The following is a 21448-nucleotide window of genomic DNA, read 5'->3' as shown; positions in this document are numbered from 1 at the left end:
TGATTAATTTACAATAACATATAAAAATTGACCACTTTTTAAGTACTTAGATTATAATAAAATAATATTTATTTATTATATTAAAAATAATATTTAAATTGACATATTTTAGTACTCTTTTTAAATATTCTCAATAATTTTATTAGTAAATTCTAACTTCTTACTAATTATGTTTTTATTATATATTATTTATACTTAATTTTTTATTTAATTTATCATTTTTAATACCAACAATAATACGTATTATAAAACATTAAAATAGTAAACTATGCACAAAATTTATAATGATGAACATTACAATGTCAAATATAAAAATATTCTTTAATTTCTTTGGCCAGTTATCTTTTTATTTCTCTTTTTTTTTCGACACACAACAGTTTTTAATTTTTTTTAATGTTTCTCTTTTTATTTTGGACCTCATCACATACCTTTTCAAAATTTTTATTTTTTAGCCCATTCTACACTCTTTTTTCATTATATGTGGCCCAAATTAACTACACATACAACAATTGTTATTATAGACCGTGGACCGCATACAATAAAAATGTTATGTTAATATTAAAAAATTATTTTATACCTATACTTTTTTAAATGTCTGAGTTAGATAATTATAATTTTTCTACGATTAATAATTACTAGACAAAGCCTGCTACTGTGAGTTCAACTACTGTAGCCATTGCTTGTCACTTATCAAAGTTTAAAATCACTTTTATGCTGCAAAATACAGTACACCCTTCTAATTTGACACAGATACTTTAACACCTGAGAAAGAAATCCTCTTTCAACATAGTAGAATTTCTCATTTTTTACTAATGACATTATCGGAGTTATGGATTCAAAACAATTACTAATAGAGAGAGAGTGTTATGGACCTGTCAAAATTTCAATCACAACAAAATTCTGTATTCTCTCTCTATAAATTTGATTTTGTATCCTAGTGCGACCCTTTATTTAACCATGTAAACTTTTGAATAAGTAATTTCATTATATATTACGGAAAAGTCTAAGTAACTAGCAATTTTATTACATTTTAGTCAGCATGTAACCAGCAGAAAAATGTAAGTCATTACACCAATCTCATACAATTAAATCATCATTAATAACTAATTAATGGCTACTAATCACAAATGTTGCTGGCCCCTAACATTGTTCGTATATTATATATCGTGTATTGCACGTTCACTCCTTCCATACAAAAATGATGAATAATATAAAACTAAGATTTAATTAATTAAGCAGTATTAGTCACAAAAAAATTAAGCAGCATTAGCAAGAAGATCATTATTAGAAGAAGCAGCACCACAGGAATATTCAAGTTTAACAGCCTTCAAGAGGAGACTATCATGTTCAAGTGCCATCTGAACTGGCAATGATCCAAGCCCATTCGCCATGGCCAGAAGCATCTTCTTTGTTTCTTTCTTGAACTCATTCTTATCTACCCTCCCATTCATGTCGTGGTCAAATTGCACGAAGAGCGACTCGTACACACGCGCCACCTCCTCGGGATCGCGCTTCACGTCCACGCCGAAGTGAGTCTCCATCACTCTCAGCCTCTGGAGCTCCTTCACCATCTCCGTGTAAGACAGGAAGCCATCTTTGTCCGCGTCCAGTTGAGCGAAGAGGTCGCTCACGGACGCGGAGAAGGCCTCCTCGTCTTCCACGAAGTTGGTGATGGTGGTGCCGTCTATGATTTCTACGCTCATAGCTGGTAGTTGATATTCAAATCTAAATCAGCTTAATAGGGTTTTTGTAATTGTAAGAATAATTAGAACTTAGAAGAGAGACTAGTGAACCTTTTTTGTTTTGTTTGATGAAAGGTGCGTCTAATTTGAAGTATTTATAGGAATAAGAATACAGTTATACGGTAAGCAACCGCAATATCTTTAATAATAGAATTTAATTAAAGAATTTATCTTTTTAGTTAATATCTATTAATCTTTTTAAATTTAAAATTTAAATTTTTATCCAAATCACAATACTTTCAATTAAGTTACACTCAAAATAAATTCAAAAATTTAATCTACATAGTTCGGTAAATATAAATTTAAATTAAAACATAAGATAGCGGATGAACAATGAGATTCAAACTTAGAAATTGTGAAGAAAAACAAAAGAGAAATGAAAGAAGGCGTCGATTCATTTCTTTTCCAAATTCCCAAAGCTTCCTTGTTTCCACTTCACGCTATCATCTTCTAAATGCACCTCAATATAAGTTTAATATTTTAGTTAATATTATTTGTAATTTTTAATAATTTTGTTTTTCGATTAGAAACCTTTAGAGAATATTTAAATTAAATTTGTAGTAAAAAACTATATTTATTAAAAAATAATAAAAAATGCTACCCGCAATCTCTTAAATAGTTAAATGAGTATAAAAAGATTATACCATATTACAATTTGAGTTATAATTCATTGGCCTTGAACAACTACTTTTATGATCAATATATGTTACAAACTTATAATATAATCTAGTTTTTTTTTTTTTACTAATTTTTAGTAGATAACTACAGAAGTTCTCCAATTTCTTATTATTTTCTATTTTTTATGCAGCTCTATCAATTTCATAATTTAAAAAGAAGTATTATTTTATTTGGAATTCAAACAAAGAAAAGAGGAGAATAAACACTAATTTAACTCCTTATTATTATTTTAAAGGACAAAATTTTTTTGTCTGAAAAAAAAAATTCAAATCAAATTTTACTTTTTAATGCTTAAGATACAACTCAATTGTTAAAGCCTTAAAGGTTAATGAACGTAAATCGTTAACCTGATGACATGGCCATTAAATATTTAACTGTCACCACTCAAATGGTTAGCAACTTACATTGGTTAGGGACTGCTTAGTCCCAATTCATACAAAAAAAATGTCATTGTTGCCAACTTTTTTCATTGAAAAGTTGAATAAAAATATTGATAATTTCTGGACGATAACAGAATTACAGAACATTGATTATTTTAAGATGTATGTTACGGTGTTTATATATACTTGTCTAACTTATTAAAAAGAGATAAAAATTAATATTTAAATTAAAAAATATGAAAGTAAATAATTTTTTAATATTTAAAACTTACTACAAAAAACAACTTCGGCAATTTCAACACCAAAGTTAAAGGCATGGGAGAATTGGCATTATTTCAAATTATAGAGTACATTTATTTTATAATGAAGCTAATGGACAAGAAGCAATGGGAATCAGGTTGAGGTCTTGTTTTCTTTTTGCAGTAATTCCAACTTGTTCAGTCATATCCACATCATCAAATTTCATTTCATTGGGAAGCTTCCAATCAAAGTGATACAACAAAAATGCAAGTGTCAACTCAACATTCATTATACCAAACATGCTTGCAGGACATATTCTTCTTCCACCTCCAAATGGGAGGTACTCAAAATTATTTCCTTTATAATCAATAGAAGAATTATTTTCCATGAATCTCTCCGGATAAAACTTCTCAGGTTCGGTCCAGTAGTTTGGATCTCTTCCTATTGCCCAGACATTCACTATCACCTTACTTTTGTAGGGTATGTGATATCCATTGATCTCACATTCTTGTTTTCCACATTCTCTTGGAAGTAAGAGGGGAAGTGGAGGGTGTAACCTTAGTGTTTCTTTCACAACTGAGTTCAAATACTTGAGTTCATGGATACAAGTCTCGTCAACCCTTCCACTTTTGTTGAATATATCCCTAACCTCAGCTTGTGTTTTTTGCATTATTCTTGGATTCTTCATCATCTCTGACATTACCCAATCTATGGTTGTTGCTGTTGTCTCCCCTCCAGCAGTAAAAATGGTCTAAAATGTAACATGATAAATGAGGTTAAGTTCTAATAAGCAACTTTATTTGACGGTGAAAATGTTAATAGTTAAAAACTATTAAATGATTTGACTAAATTTTCATTTAACAGTTCTCAGAGATTAACTTCTCGCTTCTACTTTGATAAAAGAATTTCATCAATGGTATATATATATATAACATGATTAAGCGTAATTATTTTATTTAAGTTACATAGCGTGACAAATAATTTCACTTCTAGTTCACAATGTTTGTCACTATACATAGATAAATTTCTTTGGTTTAATAATATATTTGTAAGCCTTTGTTCTGGATAATCTTTTTCATAACATAAAGAAGTTACCTTTAGCTTTTATAAAAATTAAATAAATCTAGATGCATATTAATTTACGAGTTTAATTTTTATATATTAATAGTATAAATAATTATATACAATACTCATTTAATTATATCTGTTTTTTTAATATATAATCGTTCACACAATAATTGTTAAAAAAAATACTTAGCTTTTATTGACGTAATGATATTTATAATTAACTATAAAGTATATATTTTGTATTTAAAAATACCGTTTTTAGGAATAATTTTGATCCAAATTAAAAATATTAAAGACAACATCAAATGAACCAAAAATATTAAAAATAAAATTGAATAAAACCAAATATTAAAAATATTTTAAAAACAAATAAAAATATTAGAAATAAAAAATATACTTTATTCTATAATTAATTAAATATATGAAACTCCTTTATTCATCAAAACTAATTTCTTAATGTTGTAAAGGAAATTCATGCAACTAAGCATTCATCTAAGTCAATGAACAATTAAGCAGCATGATTATATTATTATCTTCAATAAAATTACTGTGATTACACTTACCAGGATTATAGCCTTGATGTTGTCCTCAGTGAAGCAAATATCTTGATTGATACCATTAGCATCATCCACAAATTTTAGTAGAACATCTACAAGATCTTCATTTGAATCATGATCATCACCACCTTGGACTTCTTCAACATCTTTGTGGTCATTGATGATGTTTCTCAATATCCTATCACTTTTTGTTCGCAACCTCTGAAGCTTAGGTCTCAAACCACTCACAAGTTGAATCCATTTGGAAGAAGGAAACAACTCTCCTATGTCAAAACCCGCCCCAATCATTGCTACTTCTTTTGCAACTGTTATGAACTCCTCTTGATCTTTGCATCTTGATCCAAACGCAGCCCTTGAAACGATTGCATATGTTGTTGAAATCACTTCTTCAGTGAGGTTGATCATGCTCTGTGTTTTCGACTCAATCATAATCCTTTTGACAAGACTATTGAACTCTTCTTCTCTTATTGATTTGAAAGAATTCACACGCTTTGGACTGAAAAGCTCTAATGTGGAAACTTTCCTTAGTAGCTTCCAATAATTTCCATATGGTGAGAAAGCTATATCTGTGCAATTATATGTCACAATCTCTGAGAATAGAAATTTAGGCCTGGAAGCAAAGATAACATCATGTGTTTTCATTACCAACTTTGCATACTCTGGAGAGGAAACAACAATGGCAGAGATTTCACCAAGTTGAAGGTGCATCAGTGGTCCATATTTGATGGCCAAATCTCTTAGTTTTCTATGTGGTGTGGATGTAACAAGATGGGGTATTATGTTTCCTATAATGGGTAGTTTCCATGGTCCTGGAGGTATGTTTAAAGTTGCACTATTTTTCTTTTTATGGTTTGTTGCTATTTTGAGTGAAGCAGTGATGAAGAGAATAATTAAGGAGATAAATGCTGATAATAAGTTGAAGAGTAGAGAAGAATCCATGGAGAGAGATCTAAGAGGGACTTAATAAGTGCTTTTTTTTTTCTATATCTATGTCTTAATTAGTTGGATTTACATATCAAAATATATAGGCAATTATTATGGAAGAACACAAAAATTTAGTGTTGGTCTCAAGGTGTTCAAATTCTCAATATTTGTGGTTCAAGTACAATATCTAAACAGTTAGATATTTAGACAAGTAGTATTTCTAAGAGAGGAGTGTCATGACAGCACTTTTATTAAATTCTCTCCAACACTTAACCATAAAAAAAATTAATGATTATATATTATTAAATATAATTTTACACCATTAAAAATATTATTAATAACTAATTAATGACTAAAAACCACAAAATTTACTGGTCCCTATACTTTCTCTTTCGAGGAAGCTTATCCTCACTTATTTAAGATAGTAATGTAGATAGATTAGATGAATACCCATCACATAAATAAATCAAAACGTTTTACATGTGCTGATATTCTATGTGGACTAATTATAAGCAATCACATCAACGAAGATTTTTTTTTTCCTTGTATAGTATATATTAGTGAATGAAGATAATACAATTACTTAGCTTTAATTTACCTTAACATTCATAATTTTTTATATGTAATATCTATAATTGTGTATTTATATTATTTAAAATTATCTATATTTATTTTAACAATGATTAAAGAATACAAAAAAAATACATTAAAAAATTATAATTTTCTTTAGTTCTCAAACTATGACTCCAAACATTTTCGTTTGTGATATTGTGTAGGTTCCTGTTGCAACTTGTAACCAACAATGTAATTAAATGACTAATTATTCTGAATTAATTAGTTGCATGTGAAGCCTACCAATGCAACTTAATTAATTAACTATGTCCTGGTTATATATATTTGTTATACACATAATAATAGCAGCGTTAAGAGTCCGTCAAAAACAACAGAAGCTATTTTTTTTCTTTTTTTAGTGTTTGGTACCGTTTAAAAAAAGTTTTTAATTTTTTAAAAAGTTAATTGACAGTTTTTTGAAAAAATAAAAATATATGACTTTTTTTTGATAAGTCACTTTATCATCTCTGTAAAAATATTGTCTGTTTCTACTGAAAATACTAGTCCTCCACCATCATTCTCACACAAAATTTCATATGTGAGAAGTATTGGCCTTTCACCATCATTTTTACACAATGTTCCATCTGTTGGAAGTATTGGTCTTCCACTGCCATTTTACGTAATGATTCAGCTTCTGCTAAAATTATTAACCCTCCACCACCATCTTAAAACAATGTTCCATCTGAAACTGCATATATTCTTTCCAGATATTTTTCTTATTTTATTTTTTCACATGTGATTTTATTTTTATATAACTTGCTATTATTTTTATAGTTAATTATAACAAGTCTTAACCTCAGTAAAGGAGGAGGCTAATAAGAGTAAAGAAAGAAAATAACAACGAAATCTACATTGACACACATTTTATATTTGTTTTTTATTTTCACCTACCATATCATACACAATAAAACAACAAACACTAACTACACAATAATATCTTTGGTATTGCCATCAAAATTATTGTGAATTAAAATTTTATTACTATTCACCACGTACAAGAACACCATTATGGGTGAAGGTGAAGTAGAAAAACCAATTTCTAATGATATTATGTGACAAGAACTAATTGTCTAAAAAATAGAACTAATAAAAGAGCAAATAAAAAATCAATTGTCTAAACGATTGTAATTTTAGTGATTAGGTTATGTAAAATCAACATTTAATATTGAAAAATATTCGTTATCATCCTTATTTTAATTTCTATTTTTTTGCGTAAAAAAGTTATATTTTTTGAGTTATTTATCCAAACACTACAACTTTAAAATAAATACTTCTATAACAAAAAATCTAAATACAAAATAATTTATTTATAAGTTGTTATTAATAAAAGTTCTTATATTTTAAGCATTTTTTTCCAAAAAAAAACTTATTTAAATTGTTTACCTAAATTAGACCTGAGTAGTTAACTTAATTAGCTTCTATCTATTTATGGCTAATTATGGGGTTGGTTTGTTATGTACATTACATTTTATAAATATAACTAAAAAAATCGATAGACATATTAAATTTAAGAATTATAAATATAGAAAGCTTTACTTCTTGAAATAGAAATTAGTAAAATTAACCTTAGAAATTACACAAATAACTATATCTTACATAAAATTTTAGTTAAATGTTCATATATTCACAATATATGTTTTCATATAATTAAACCCCATATAATTTTAATAAATATATTTTTCAAAAAATAAATTTTTATACATATTCTAAATTATATAGTTAAAATTACTTTTTACAATATTTATTAATTATTTCTATTATTTATTTAACTCTGTACATTGGCACAGGTATCACTCTAGTAATTAAATAATTAAACTTAATTATATTTGTCCGCTATATATTAAAGATTGAGTGGTCAACAATTTAGTTATTATAGTTATTGAATTCATCTTTATTCTTGATTAGCTTATTTATATACATTTACGACTTTGAGTTTGTACTTTGTATGTAAAGGACATGATTTATATCAAAAATAAATATTCTCTATTCCAAATTTCTTAGTGAGCCTTGGAGGTAGTTTAATTTGATGCTATAAAGTATAAACTAAGGTATAATACATATATATGATACAAAAGTAACGAAGGAATGAATGGTACATGAGCTAGGCAAGCTCTCTTTTAATTCTGATAATGTCATCTAGCTTTAGTTAGTTAGTTAATTGCTATTAGTGGGACGTTAGTTAATTAGCCTGAATTAGTTAGTTCATTATTATGGACGAGCTTATCTCGGTTACTCGCTATTTATGCAAATTGACTGAGTTAAAAAATAAAGATATTTTGAATAAAGATTGATTAAATTTAAGTATGAGGGAATCATAATAGAGTTTATTATTGAAAAAGATAAAATCAGATTATTTAAAAAGATAAAATCAATTATAATTTCAACTGATAGTGATTATAATCATTACAAATTAAATAATAAAAAGATAAACAAAAATCTAAATTTAATTCAACGATTTGAGTTCAAAAGTATAATTATAAGAAAGAAAAAGGGCAAAACATTTAATGACATCTTAATTCAAATAATCAAATGTGAGACATGTTAATTTTTAATCTTTTAGAATATTAAAAAACTTAAACGATATTTTATAATTTTTCAAATGATGACCGGATCATTAATTCCTAAAAAAATATTGTTAAGATTTCTTTAAATTTTCTTAAATAGCTATGGGTTTAATTGTTGCCGGAAAAATACCATTCTTCTAAGGATGAATGTCTTAGTCGCTCTCGAGAAAGAGGATCTTATGTTTGGAAGAGTATATGTCGAGCTTGGGATATCCTGAAGGAAGGTTTTACTTGGTGCATTGGAGATTTGGAACAAAACTTTTGGTTTTTTAAATGGAGAAGAGAGGGGCGACTGTGTCAGGAGATGGATTATGTTCACATTTCTGATTCGGATTTCAGGATCTTCGACCTTTGGTCATATGGACAGTGGAACCTTGAGAATATCTATTCTCCTCTGAATCGGTCTCTGCAAAGCAACATTAACTCTTACAACCCACATGTTCAAGCTGGTTCAGAGGTCGGTTGGTGTTGGACTGGTGCGGTTTCAAAGGTTTATGATGCTCATAGTGCTTATTTGTGGCTTAGTAAGAAGATGTTTAGTTGGGAGGATAGGGGTAATTGGCTTTGGCTTTGGCGTCAACATGTTCCGAAAAAGCACAAATTTTTGGCTTGGCTATGTCTTCGGGAGGCTATTCCTACTGCTACATTTCGTTTTAGGAGGGGCATTTCGCACACGAATAGCTGTTCACGATGTTTCTCAGGTCAGGAATCGGTATTACATTGTATTCGGGATTGTCCAAAAGCCCAACTTGTTTGGCAAGCTTTAGGGATCTCCGATCAACCAGTGAATTTGATGAGTTGGTTCTTACATAATAGCTAGCAAACAGCGCCCCTTTAGATTCTTTTCTGGTCTCTGGTGGATTTGGCGTTCGAGGAATAACGAGATCTTTCATCCTCACGACCATTTTTTATTTTTCGAGTAAATCGTCAAGAAGTAAAAGGATATTTAATCAAATATATTTTGAGTTGCAACGACTGTCTATCCCCTCAACCATTAGTGGCTCTTGGATTCCCCCATCAGTGGGTACCTTTAAGATTAATTGTGATACTAGCTATCTTGGCAGTGGTGCTCGAGTTGATTTTGCTTGTTTTAGCAGAGATTGGAAGGGAAGGTGGCAACGAGGCTGTCTGGGAACAATTGAGAGTCGTAGCATTTTGTAAGGAGAGTTGTTTGCTATTTAGAGAGGCTTTCGTTTAGCATGGGACTCGGGACAAAGAGACATTATATGTGAGACAGATTGTGTGGAGGCTTTTACTATTGTCAATAATTTACAAGATTGCTCTGGGTTTATTGATCCTTTGGTGTTAAAAATTCGAGATATCATGTCTTGGAAATGGCATGCTGATCTTCGGTTGATCTTGAGAGATGCAAATACAGTAGCAGACATCATGGCAAAGACCGCAATGAGAACCCTTTCTCACCAAGTGGAGCTTCCGTTGCCTTGGAAAGAATTTGAGAGTAGTATTCAGCGGAACTGCCTTTCTTAAGCAGTTTCTTGTTTTTTTTTTCGTTCTTAGTTTTTATTTATTTTTTTTAAGTCACAAAAAAAAAATAGATTATCTAATAATAAAAGATATATCTAATCAAATCTTATATCTAATCTAATCTGACATTATATTTCGTCTACAATACTTTCCCAACATTCAAAGGTCTCACTCTCACTATAAATTCTGTCACTACTCACCACTACACTCTACGTTGGACTTCTTTATTTTATTATTTTTGTTTCCAAAAGTCATTCGATTGCTTCTTTGCCAAGAAAGATGGCCAAGAAATATGAGGGGCTTGCAGTGGGAATCGATCTCGGTACGACATACTCATGTGTTGCTGTGTGGCAGGAAGAACACCAAAGAGCGGAGATCATCCACAATGACCAAGGAAATCGAACAACACCTTCATGTGTTGCTTTCACTGATAAGCAAAGGTTGATCGGTGATGCTGCTAAGAATCAAGCTGCTTCCAATCCAACTAACACTGTCTTTGGTAATTCATCTTCTTTTCTCAATATTATCAAAGTTGTTAGTAATTTGGAGTTAAGTTAGTAATGGCTCAGTAGTTAGTAGATATAATATTTATAAAGTTAGTTGGTAATATCCTTATAAACAGGACGACTCTTGTATCATGTAACAACAATTTTAACGCAACAACTTCACATATAATATTATCTTCTTATTCTGCTCTTCTTCCAGAAGCTTTATATAAAAACTTAGTCAAACAGCAAATTATTTAACTCTCGACTATCAACTTCACATCAAGATAACTGCACGTGAGTTTCAACCTTATTTAATAGTTGATCAATTTCTGTTTCTGTTTGTTTGTTTTTTTTTTTTTTTTTTTTTCAGATGCTAAAAGGTTGATTGGTAGGAAATATAGTGACTCCCTTGTCAAGAATGACATAATGCTGTGGCCATTTAAAGTTGTTCCCGGGGAAGATGACAAGCCCATGGTTGCTGTTAAACATAAGGGTCAGGAGAAGCATCTTTGTGCAGAAGAAATCTCATCTATGATTCTAACAAAAATGCGTGACATTGCAGAGAAATATTTGGATGCTCCTGTCAATAATGCAGTAATTACTGTCCCTGCTTATTTCACTGACTCTCAACGCAAAGCCACAAAAGATGCCGGCGCCATTGCAGGCCTCAATGTGATGAGAATCATCAACGAGCCTACAGCTGCAGCAATTGCATATGGCCTTGACAAGCTAGCTGGGTGTAAAGAAGAACGAAATATTTTGATTTTCGACCTCGGTGGTGGTACTTTTGATGTGTCTGTCCTTAAGGTTAAAGATAAAGTCTTTGAAGTTAAGGCCACAGCAGGGAACACTCATCTTGGTGGACAAGACTTTGATCACAGAATGGTGAATTACTTGGTACAAGAGTTCAAAAAGAAGAACAAAATGGATATTAGTAGGAACTCAAAAGCCTTGAGAAGGTTGAAAATTGCATGTGAAAGAGCAAAAAGAACACTCTCCTTTGCTTTTGATGCTGCTATTGAACTTGATGCTTTATATCAAGGCATTGATTTTTACTCATCAATCAGCCGTGCTAAGTTTGAGGAACTAAACATGGAACTCTTCAAAGAGTGTATGGAAATAGTAAATCATTGTCTCTATGATGCTGACATGGAAGTGTCTGATATACATGATGTTGTCCTTGTTGGAGGTTCTTCTAGAATTCCCAAAGTGCAGCAACTATTGCAAGAATTCTTCAGAGGGAAGCATCTTTGCAAGAGTATCAATCCTGATGAAGCTGTTGCTTATGGAGCAGCAGTTCAAGCTGCTTTATTGAGTGAAGACATTAAGGTAGCACCAGAACTTGTTCTAATGGATGTTATACCCTTATCACTTGGTATAGGATTAGTAGGAGATCGCATGCATGTAGTGATTCCTAGGAATTCTACCATACCTGCAAGGAGGACAAGAGGATACACAACTAAACAAAACCAAACCAGTGTGGCCATTAATGTTTATGAGGGTGAAAGGACAAGAACAAGTGATAACAACTTGTTGGGTTGGTTTAGTCTTTCTGGTCTTCCTGGTGAATCTCGTTATAATCCTATATATGTATGCTTTGATATTGATGCTGATGGCATTCTGAATGTGTCTGCATGGGAAGAAACCAATGGTTGTAGGAATGAAATTAATATTACAACCAATAATGACAGAGAAAGACTTTCGGCTAAGGAGATTCAGAGATTAATTGAGGAAGCTGAGAAGTACAAGGTTGAAGATGCAGAGTTTTTTGAGAAGGCTGAAGCAATACATGCTTTGGATCGTTATGTTGAAAAGATGGAAAATGCTGTGAAGGATAAAGGGATGGTATCTAAACTTTGCCATTTGGACATGGAGGAGATCTGTTCTGCAATTGCTAAGGCCAGAAATCTGCTTAAAGGTGATAACCAGCAAAGAGAAGCTGATGAGTTTAAGAATTGTTTGAAGGAGGTCAAGGGAATCTTTAAACCCATCAAAGCCAAGACTATATTCCTTTCTTCTCTCCTTGTTAAGTGTTAACATTGCATAATATGGAAGTGTAAATCTTTGGGATACATAAAAAGTCTTTTTGTAAAAACGTTTACGTTTCGCATTATTATTAGATGTATTAATAAACTGGTTATTTTTTAATTTTTTAACAAATTAGAATAAAATTAATTTTTTTTATAACAATAACAATAAATCTAATTTTTTTTAGAAATTTAATTGTATTTTTAAATTTTTAGGGATTTAAATATTCGCAAAACAAAAAGTCAGGGATATATTTGTCTTTTTATCAAAAAATTTAAAGATATTCGATTTAAATTGTGTAATTCGATTAGATCAAATTGGGTCTAATAATTATAATGCCGACAATTAGATTTATTATTGTTGCTATAATAAATCGATTTTGTTCTAGTTTATTAAAAAATAAATTATTAACCAGTTTAATAAAGATATCCAATAATAATATGACACATGGAAACGTCTTAAAAAAAAAAAAGACATTTTTAGTGTCTTCCGTGTGACCAAGTTATATTGAAATAGTTAAATAGTTGTTTGTTTTTATTTTTTGGTGGAAAATACTATAATAACCTCGAAGACAGTCACACTCTTACTTAAAGATTGGTTGTTAACATGGAAACAAAGTTTGTGATATATATGATCTATGGTTTTTAAGAAAAATTATATCCAAAATTCATAAATAGAGAAAGCCTCAAGGACTAGTAAATTCCAACAAATTCTAATAAATATTTAGCCAACATTTAACTTTTAACACTATGTTATATTTGTACTTTGTTTAGATTTATGGCTAATTGGTTATGTAGCACTATTGAACTATATATTTGATTCATCTTTTATATATCAATGTTGGAGCAATGAAGCATATGAAAGTGTTGAGCAGAGAGTTATGGTGAACTCTGAGAAAGAAAGGTTTTCAATTCCATTCTTTTTGAATCCTTCACACTACACCATAGTAGAATCCTGCCAAATACAAGCCTTACAATTGGGGCAAGTTTTTTGTCACTAGAAAGCTCAGCAATTTCATGAAGCTTGGTGTTGAAAATATTCAAATTTATCATTTCAAGGTTTAGATGAAGAGAGGATTTTGTGAGAGCAATAATCAAGGTTGTGTGTTTAATTACTTAGAAATAAGCAATGTTAATGTAAATGTTTTGTTTGAAGAGTCACCAAAAAAAAAATGTTTTGTTTGAATAAAAGTAGCGGCAGTAGCGTACACAACTTCAGTCCTTATTTTAAAGCCAGTGGTAATAGTTGCAAATCATGTAATTAAATTGAATTTTATAATTCATTAGATAATAATTTATAACCAAATAAAATTTTAGGGCAAACTGTTCTTTTAATAGGGTACTACTAATAAACATGCTTAACAATATGTTTTGACATTCTAATACGAAATCTTTGTATTAGGCTGTTCAAATCAAAACCGATCTAAATTAAACCATTCATCCAATCCAATTTAAACTGAAAACCGATTGAAACCACACTAATTCGAATTTGATTGGATTCTATTTTTTGCAAACCGCTGGATTGGATCGGATTTCGGATATACTTTTCATAACCGATCCAATCCAATGCAAACCGCAATATTATTCATGTATTATTATTATTTAATAAATATTTTATGTTTAAAATATTATTTATTTATTTATTTTAACTAACCTATAATTTTATTTCTATTGTTATGTTATTGTTGGCTTTTTAAGATATGTTAAGACTTGTTATGTCATTATTGATTATTTAAAATTTGATGTTAATACTTGTTATATGTATTTAATTTTTTTATTTAAAAAACCGCAAATACAAACCGATCAAAATCGCTTGTAATCGGATCGGATTTTCAAAAAAAAAGTTCATCCAATTCAAACCGCACCGCACATAAATTAAGCGTTCAGATCGGATGATTTTTTTCCTTAAAACCGAACCAAATCGTACCGTAAACACTCCTACTTTATACTATTTGATCTTTATTTAAGTATAGAGTTTAAATAACTTTTTCTTATTAAAGCGTTAGCCATATTTATTTATTTGTTAGTAATCCCCATAACAGAGAAAGGTCTTGGATGTGTTTCTTTGATCTCATATTTGTCTCATGAGAATCTGATGCAGCGTCCTTTACCAAACCCAATTTACTAATGGTCAATTTGTCTCTTAGATCAAGCTCTTTCAGTTCATTCAATTTGCCACTCATACCCTTCTTCCTATTCCCTGTTACAAATCTCGATAAGGATTGCAATGAAATCAATTTTCCCAATCCTACTGGCATGCCGTCTTCAAAAGCTTTACAACCGTGAATGTCAAGCTTCTTCAAATTGATCAATTTTGTAATAATTTTTGTAGGAAAAACAAGTTGCCTACACTCATTTAAATTCTAACTAGAATGAGACCCGAACGACGGTAAATTAATGATAGTATATAATTGGTCTATACAAATTATTTGCATCTTCTGTTTTCAAATTTTTTTATAGTATAGACTTTTTCTTTTTATAACAAATGTTTGAATTTGTTCATCATATTTTTTTATAATTACGAAGTGTTCCCTGCAGTGTTAGTAAATTATAGTTGATAAAAATATAATTATATATAAAGTATTATAAAATAATATAAAAAGTATAAAAAAAATAAAATATTTTTTCATAAATTCAATTTAAAAATATAATAAATATGTTTGTTTTGTATATTTTCATCTAATATAATTATTTATAAACAGAGAGGCTCCTCTTCATTTGTGGGTGTTAATGTTTTTCATAGACAAATAACGTAAATTTTGATAAGCCAATTGTCCGTTTGTTTGGTGATATTGTCCAAAGAATGATGCTCCATTGAGTAAGTTTGAGATGTTGTGTAGTTCGAAAATAAATTTATTGTGTTAAATTTGATGTTATTTGAAGGAATAGTGATAAGAGACTTATATAAGTAGTTCAAATAGTATGTAATTTGAATATTTAACGATATTAAAATATAATTATATATAAAGTATTATAAAATAATATAAAAAGTATAAAAAACAAAAATAATTAAAGTATTTTTTCATAAATTCAATTTAAAAAAACAATAAATATGTTTGTTTTGTAACTTTTCATCTAATATAATTATTCATAAACAAAGAGGCTCCTCTTTATTTGTGGGTGTTAATGTTTTCCATAAACAAACTACGCAAATTTTGATAAGCCAATTGTCCGTTTGTGTGGTGATATTATCCAAAGAATGATGCTTCATTGAGTAAGTTTGAGATGTTGTGTAGTTTAAAAATAATTTTTTTGTATTAAATTTGATGTTATTTGAAGGAACAGTGATAACTGATAAGAGACTTATATAAATAGTTCAAATAGTATAGAATTTGAATATTTGTAACGTAAAATTTATTATGATTAATAAAATTATTATGACATTTGTAATATGGATGTTTATTATATTTAATGAGTTATTTATAGAAATTAATAAATTAATTATTGAGGTTATAAATTTATTGTATTGTTTATAACGGTAACTCGGTAAGATATAATAAATATAGGGATATGAATTCAATGTCTTTGTAGGTTACAAATTTGGTTAGACACTATTAATCTTTAATTATTATCATTGGTAATTTTTTGTATATTTTATTTTTTTGTTGATTTAAAAATAATAGTTGATTTGGCAAGAATTGAGTGGTTAATTTTAAAATTTTGTCAAGTAAGCGATGTTGTTGACATGGCATTAGTAGAAGAAAAAAGATATCTTAAAAATAATATGAATAAACTTATCCATTTACTTTTATATATTAAGATAGATGATTGTAAACAAATAAAATTGCCAACTAACTCTGGCAAACTAGTTTGATGAGTTTGAAAAACTCTATTTTAAATTAGTGATGAACAAACATTATTAATGTGATTAATTACAAAATTATTAATTTAATCTCAATTCATACTTGCTTAATTGATAATTTTGTTGGTGCATATTTTGTTATTGGGTCGAAAAGAAAAGAAAAGAACCTAAGCCCAATAAAATCAAAATTTTAGCCTTGGGCAATATCATCATATGAATGATGGCTGAAGTGTTTTATTTGCTGGGCCAGTTTGAATTATTATTGCTACAAGCCCAATTAAAATCTTTGCTAAAAAGATCAAAGCTTGGTCCGAAACTATTAAGTAAAGAAAGCAAAGTTTTATTGCTTCCAACGGATCTCATTTTTCTCATTGTGATGGAATTCAAATTTTATTAAGAAGAGTTAATGCAGACCTTAGAACCATGAGAGAGAAATTGTAGTTGATTTGATTGATGGCCTTAATGAGGCAAAGCAAATGGAAGTGAACATTTTAATTTACTTCATTAAATTCATTCATTTGTGTTCAAATTTCTCTCTCCTCTCTCTCATCTTGTTTCTTGCTTTCGGTCATTACACAGCAGCTATGGAAGGAACTTTGAGCTACCGAAAGGAAGGAGAAACAAGCTACAAGACCATCACAATGATGGCAAGAAAAAGAAAACAAAATAAAGTATGCTGTGGCTAAGATCTTCAACCAAGAAAGGTAAGATTTGGTGAAGAGATCTCAGTTTCTCCATACCAAAAATGGAAGAAGAAGATTTCAGTCAGTAGAGGAAGATCCTTGTAGGGATGGCTTGTCTCTGATTTTGCTCAACCACCACAGGAGGTAGCTACAGTGGCTACGTGATAGAGGAGGCAGAAGTTGGAGCAGATGAAGCTGTCATCATCATAACTCATCAAGGGCTAGGAATCCGTCTTGGAGGGCAAGGCAAGATGGAGGGCTTGGATTGATGAAGATTGATGACCAAGGAAGAACTAGAGGTAATTACATATTGGGTTTTGCATTTGGTTATCTCTCCTCTCACTCTGGCCGAACCGGTTTGCATGAAGAAGAAAAAGTTTAGCTTGGTTTATTTGGTTTCAACCGTGGAGGCTTCCCCCTATAAGTAAGGGAGAACAGACAGGGATTGAAGCAAGGAGTGAGAGTGCAAGGCACAGGGTTCTCAGAGTTACCTAAGCTAACAGAAATTCTTCTCCTTCAATGCTCTTCATTTTGTAATTTTCTGTTTAATTTTGTTTGTCTTGAGTCTCATGGAAAAAGGCAAACAGTGAAGTTTGTAAGAAAAAGCCATAGAGCGGAAAAAGGCAAAGAGTGCAAAATTAAAAGAAAAAGACATAGATGTCCTTAGAGGTCCTTTGTACATCTATGTTGTGTTTCATGATTCTGTGGGAATCCCCTTGTAAGTTGGGTTAGCACTTAACAGTTGAAAGCTTGGCAGTGACCAAGTCAAGTTCAGGATTGAGGTTTAGATTCTGGACTTTTCCCGGATAGGAAGGGTAGTTCCTAGGGAGAATTGGTGTTTGTAATCAAGAATGATTATAGTGAAATTTCATCATTGTTGTGATGGAGATTGGATGTAGGCTGCCTTGCATTTTGCAGTTGAACCAAAATATATCCTGGTGTAATTTTCTCTCCTCTACTCCATTTTTGTTTCTGCTGCCCAGGAGATAAAACTGAAAAATATCTCGTGTCGGGTGACGAGACAAAAGAAAAAGTCTCGTGACTAGGTACGAGACAAAAAATCAAAAAGTCTCCAGAAGTTGTTTTAATGACCAGCAAGAGTTATTAAGTGAAAAAGGGGCTAAGATTCAACCCTCTTCTCTTAGCCACTGAAAACTATCATAGTTAAAAAGGAAAAGTATAGGTAACTAACAATATTTTTAAACAATGTATGAACAATGTGAATTAATAGGATTAAAAGAATAAATTAATTTTAAATTTAATTAGTAGCATTAAATTAGAGTGTAATGTATTTTTATTTGATTAGTGATTGTTCATATTGTTCAAGATAGTTATTGTTTACCTAACACTCTCCAGTTAAAAATCTATAACATAATTTTAAGGTTTGTAAACAAACAACACTGCCCATCAATTCAGGCAAACTTCTTAATCTTTCCGGGTATGAAAAATATCTTAAATGTTTGACTTTATCAATGGACTTTGGTAGCTAAGTTATAGAATGAAGATAGTTTGGCCACTTATTAATGTATAAATACTACTAGTACTCTCACTATTCTAGGACTTTTTGTTTTATTGGGTACTATGTATATTAATGTATAAATAAAGATCTATTAGATATGGAAGAAATCAACGAAAGAACCGCCACAAACTCCCCAGCTTATCCAGAAATTCGTCTCCGAGCTTATAAATTAGAGGCTGGAGGCGGGAGGCAAAATCATGCGTCAAGGATCATGTGCTACCATATTTGTCCTATACTATCAGTATTCTCAGTATTTTCTGTCTTATTGAGTATTGTGTGACACTATAATATTCATACGTTAATACCACTAAATTGGTAGCAATCTTGCAACGGATGATTGTCTACAATTTGCAAACATCAAACACATCCAATAAACAATCGGTGCTAGTTTCAAATGCCACATGCATGAGTCTTTCAACAATTCCTTCTTTCTTGGTATCTAAGTAACAATCATTTTATCAACGTTGCAAGATCATGCATCAAATCATGTATTTTGAAGGACTCAATATGACCGTATTTATCTATTGATGTATCCTGAAAAAATAATTACATTAACAAAATCTTGACATATTGATCACCTACATCTTCTACAGATTGTGTTTAAATTAGAGTTGTAAGGTAACTATTATATAGATTATTTTTTTATCAATAATAGATAGGTTTATTTGTTGTAATTTTTTTGAGTAAGAGTACATAAGGAGTACATAGTATATAAAGTGTAATAACTCAACAGATATCCTTTAAAGGATTAAGAGAAAAAAAAATTCTTCTCATTGTTGAAGAAAATGAAAAATCTCTTAAAAATATCTGTTGAATTATTACACTTTATATACTATGTACTCCCACTAAAAAAAATTACAGCAAATAAACTTACATCTATTATTGATAAAAAAAATATCAGATAATAGTAACCTTGAACCATCCATAATTGAATCAATTCATCCTTTTTTATTACCGAATCTTTTGGATATAGACAACAATAAGCAAAACATTGTCTTAGTTTAAGTCGTAAGTTTCGGTAACTCAAATTTAGTACCGGCATGATACTCTTTTCTTCTTCACATAACCTCTAAATATATCCTCTAAATATCACCGTGCAAAAGACTTAAAAAATGATAGGATTCATCCTCTTATTTGGGAGGCTTTTTGTTGTTTTTAAATTTTATTTGGGAGAATGCGAAGATAGTGAAAATAGTGAGTTTTGGATGATAAATAAATATATTGATACATCTATAGTTGATTTTGTATCTCTGAAGTTTGTAATCGATTTTTTTCTTGCACTGCTATCATGCAGGACATTTCATCTCTAAATTATATAAGACGGAGTACAAAAGAGTACATAGAAATAAATTGTATTTTTTATTTGAAAAATAGTGATTTTTTAATTTATAATTAAAAAAAATGTTATTAAATATTTTCTTTTTTTATTTTCAGTCTAGTTCTAAATTGAGACAAATTAAAAAAAAAACTTTTTTATCATTTAGACCTTCTTAGAGAGATATATGAAAAAGATATAATAAAAAAAATCAATATTAATGAGCAAGGGCTGTTTTGCCTAAACCCCCTACCAACAACAACAATTAAAGAAACATTTTGGTTTGGATGGGTTTGCTTCAACAAGTTAACAATGTCGCTCTTATTCTGTTTTCTTCCAATTATCTCTGATTGCAAAACGGAAGAACTATCAAACTCATCTTGCTTAAGAATTATCAAACTCCGATCCACGTTCAACTTAGACATATCTTGAGCAACATTATTAAGAACATTCTCAATCTTACGAGCTAACTTAGCACGGAAAAGAATTGGATTCACAGACTTGGAAAAGAAGCCACGCACCTGACTCATTCTTTTGAGGCGTAAGTGTTTGATGAAAACATCATCAAGCAAGTCATCAGCATCATAGAGCACTTGTTGTGAGCAACAGTAGCATTCTGATCTTGCTTGAGCTCAGCATCAGAAAGAGTCAATCAAGAATGGCTTATATTGGTAAGGGTGTCCATGGATCGGATCATATCTGCAGATCCGCGATAAATATCTACATCCGATCTGAAAATTGCAGATACAATTCAATCCGCAAATTGATCGGATCGGATCGGATCGGATCCGCACCCTTTGCGGATCGGATCGCGGATATCTGCTCTATATCCGCGTATCCGATCTGCGGATCCGCAGATCCGCACTATAATAATTAAAAAATAAATAAATATATATATGTTTGGTATTATATTTACTTGTTTGTATGTTTTACTTAGTAATTATTATTCATATATTGTATTATTTTATTTTTGTTATTTAGAGAGAGTTTGATTAAAAATATTTTAGGAATAAATAAGTTTAAAAGTATGAAAGAAATATTTTTATCGAATTTTTTTACATAGAAATATGATTAAAAAGAGAAGGTTTAATAATGCGGATATATCCGATATCTGATCCGATCCGCAAATGTGCGGATCGGATCGGATATGACACTAAAATGTGCGGATATTATATCTGATCCGATCCGATGGAAATTGTGCGGATCGGATCGAATTTTCGGCCATATCCGATCCGATCCGCGGACACTCCTATCAGAAAGCACGACCTTGATGGATTCCAGAATGTCTTTCAATTTTCAGAGTTTTCATCTTTGGAATTCACACAAACATGGCTGCTCGTCTTCCCTCTCCCTCTCACCTTCTG

At 30.3% G+C, this 21448-nt stretch overlaps 4 protein-coding genes across 4 annotated transcripts in view; 1 reads left to right on the top strand and 3 right to left on the bottom strand.

Annotated features, from left to right (window-relative positions):
• LOC107471701 (peptide chain release factor 1, mitochondrial-like) overlaps positions 1–819 on the bottom strand; it is a 6714-nt gene extending 5895 nt beyond the window's left edge. Inside the window, exon 1 of the mRNA XM_052255756.1 lies at positions 763–819. Coding sequence (XP_052111716.1) covers positions 763–819 — 57 coding nt within the window. The remainder of the gene's footprint in view (positions 1–762) is intronic.
• Positions 820–1256: 437 nt separating this feature from the next.
• LOC107471700 (uncharacterized) lies at positions 1257–1779 on the bottom strand. The gene has a single exon (XM_016091188.3). The coding sequence runs from the start codon at positions 1701–1703 to the stop codon at positions 1257–1259; it is 447 nt and encodes a 148-aa protein (XP_015946674.1). The 5' UTR covers positions 1704–1779.
• Positions 1780–3158: 1379 nt separating this feature from the next.
• On the bottom strand, positions 3159–5576 carry LOC107471699 (cytochrome P450 71D11). The gene is made up of 2 exons (XM_016091187.3): positions 4672–5576; positions 3159–3791 (listed from the first exon to the last, which is right to left on the bottom strand). Exons 1-2 carry the CDS (start codon positions 5371–5373, stop codon positions 3159–3161), a joined length of 1335 nt encoding a protein of 444 aa, XP_015946673.3. The 5' UTR covers positions 5374–5576.
• Positions 5577–10529: 4953 nt separating this feature from the next.
• Positions 10530–12775, top strand: LOC107471698 (heat shock cognate 70 kDa protein-like). Its single transcript, XM_016091186.3, has 2 exons — positions 10530–10749; positions 11109–12775. Exons 1-2 carry the CDS (start codon positions 10530–10532, stop codon positions 12773–12775), a joined length of 1887 nt encoding a protein of 628 aa, XP_015946672.1.
• The last annotated feature ends 8673 nt before the right edge of the window (positions 12776–21448 follow it).

This window comes from Arachis duranensis, chromosome 10, assembly GCF_000817695.3.
Source record: "Arachis duranensis cultivar V14167 chromosome 10, aradu.V14167.gnm2.J7QH, whole genome shotgun sequence".
NCBI lineage: Eukaryota > Viridiplantae > Streptophyta > Magnoliopsida > Fabales > Fabaceae > Arachis > Arachis duranensis.
This window is presented reverse-complemented; position numbering and strand designations above follow the sequence as displayed.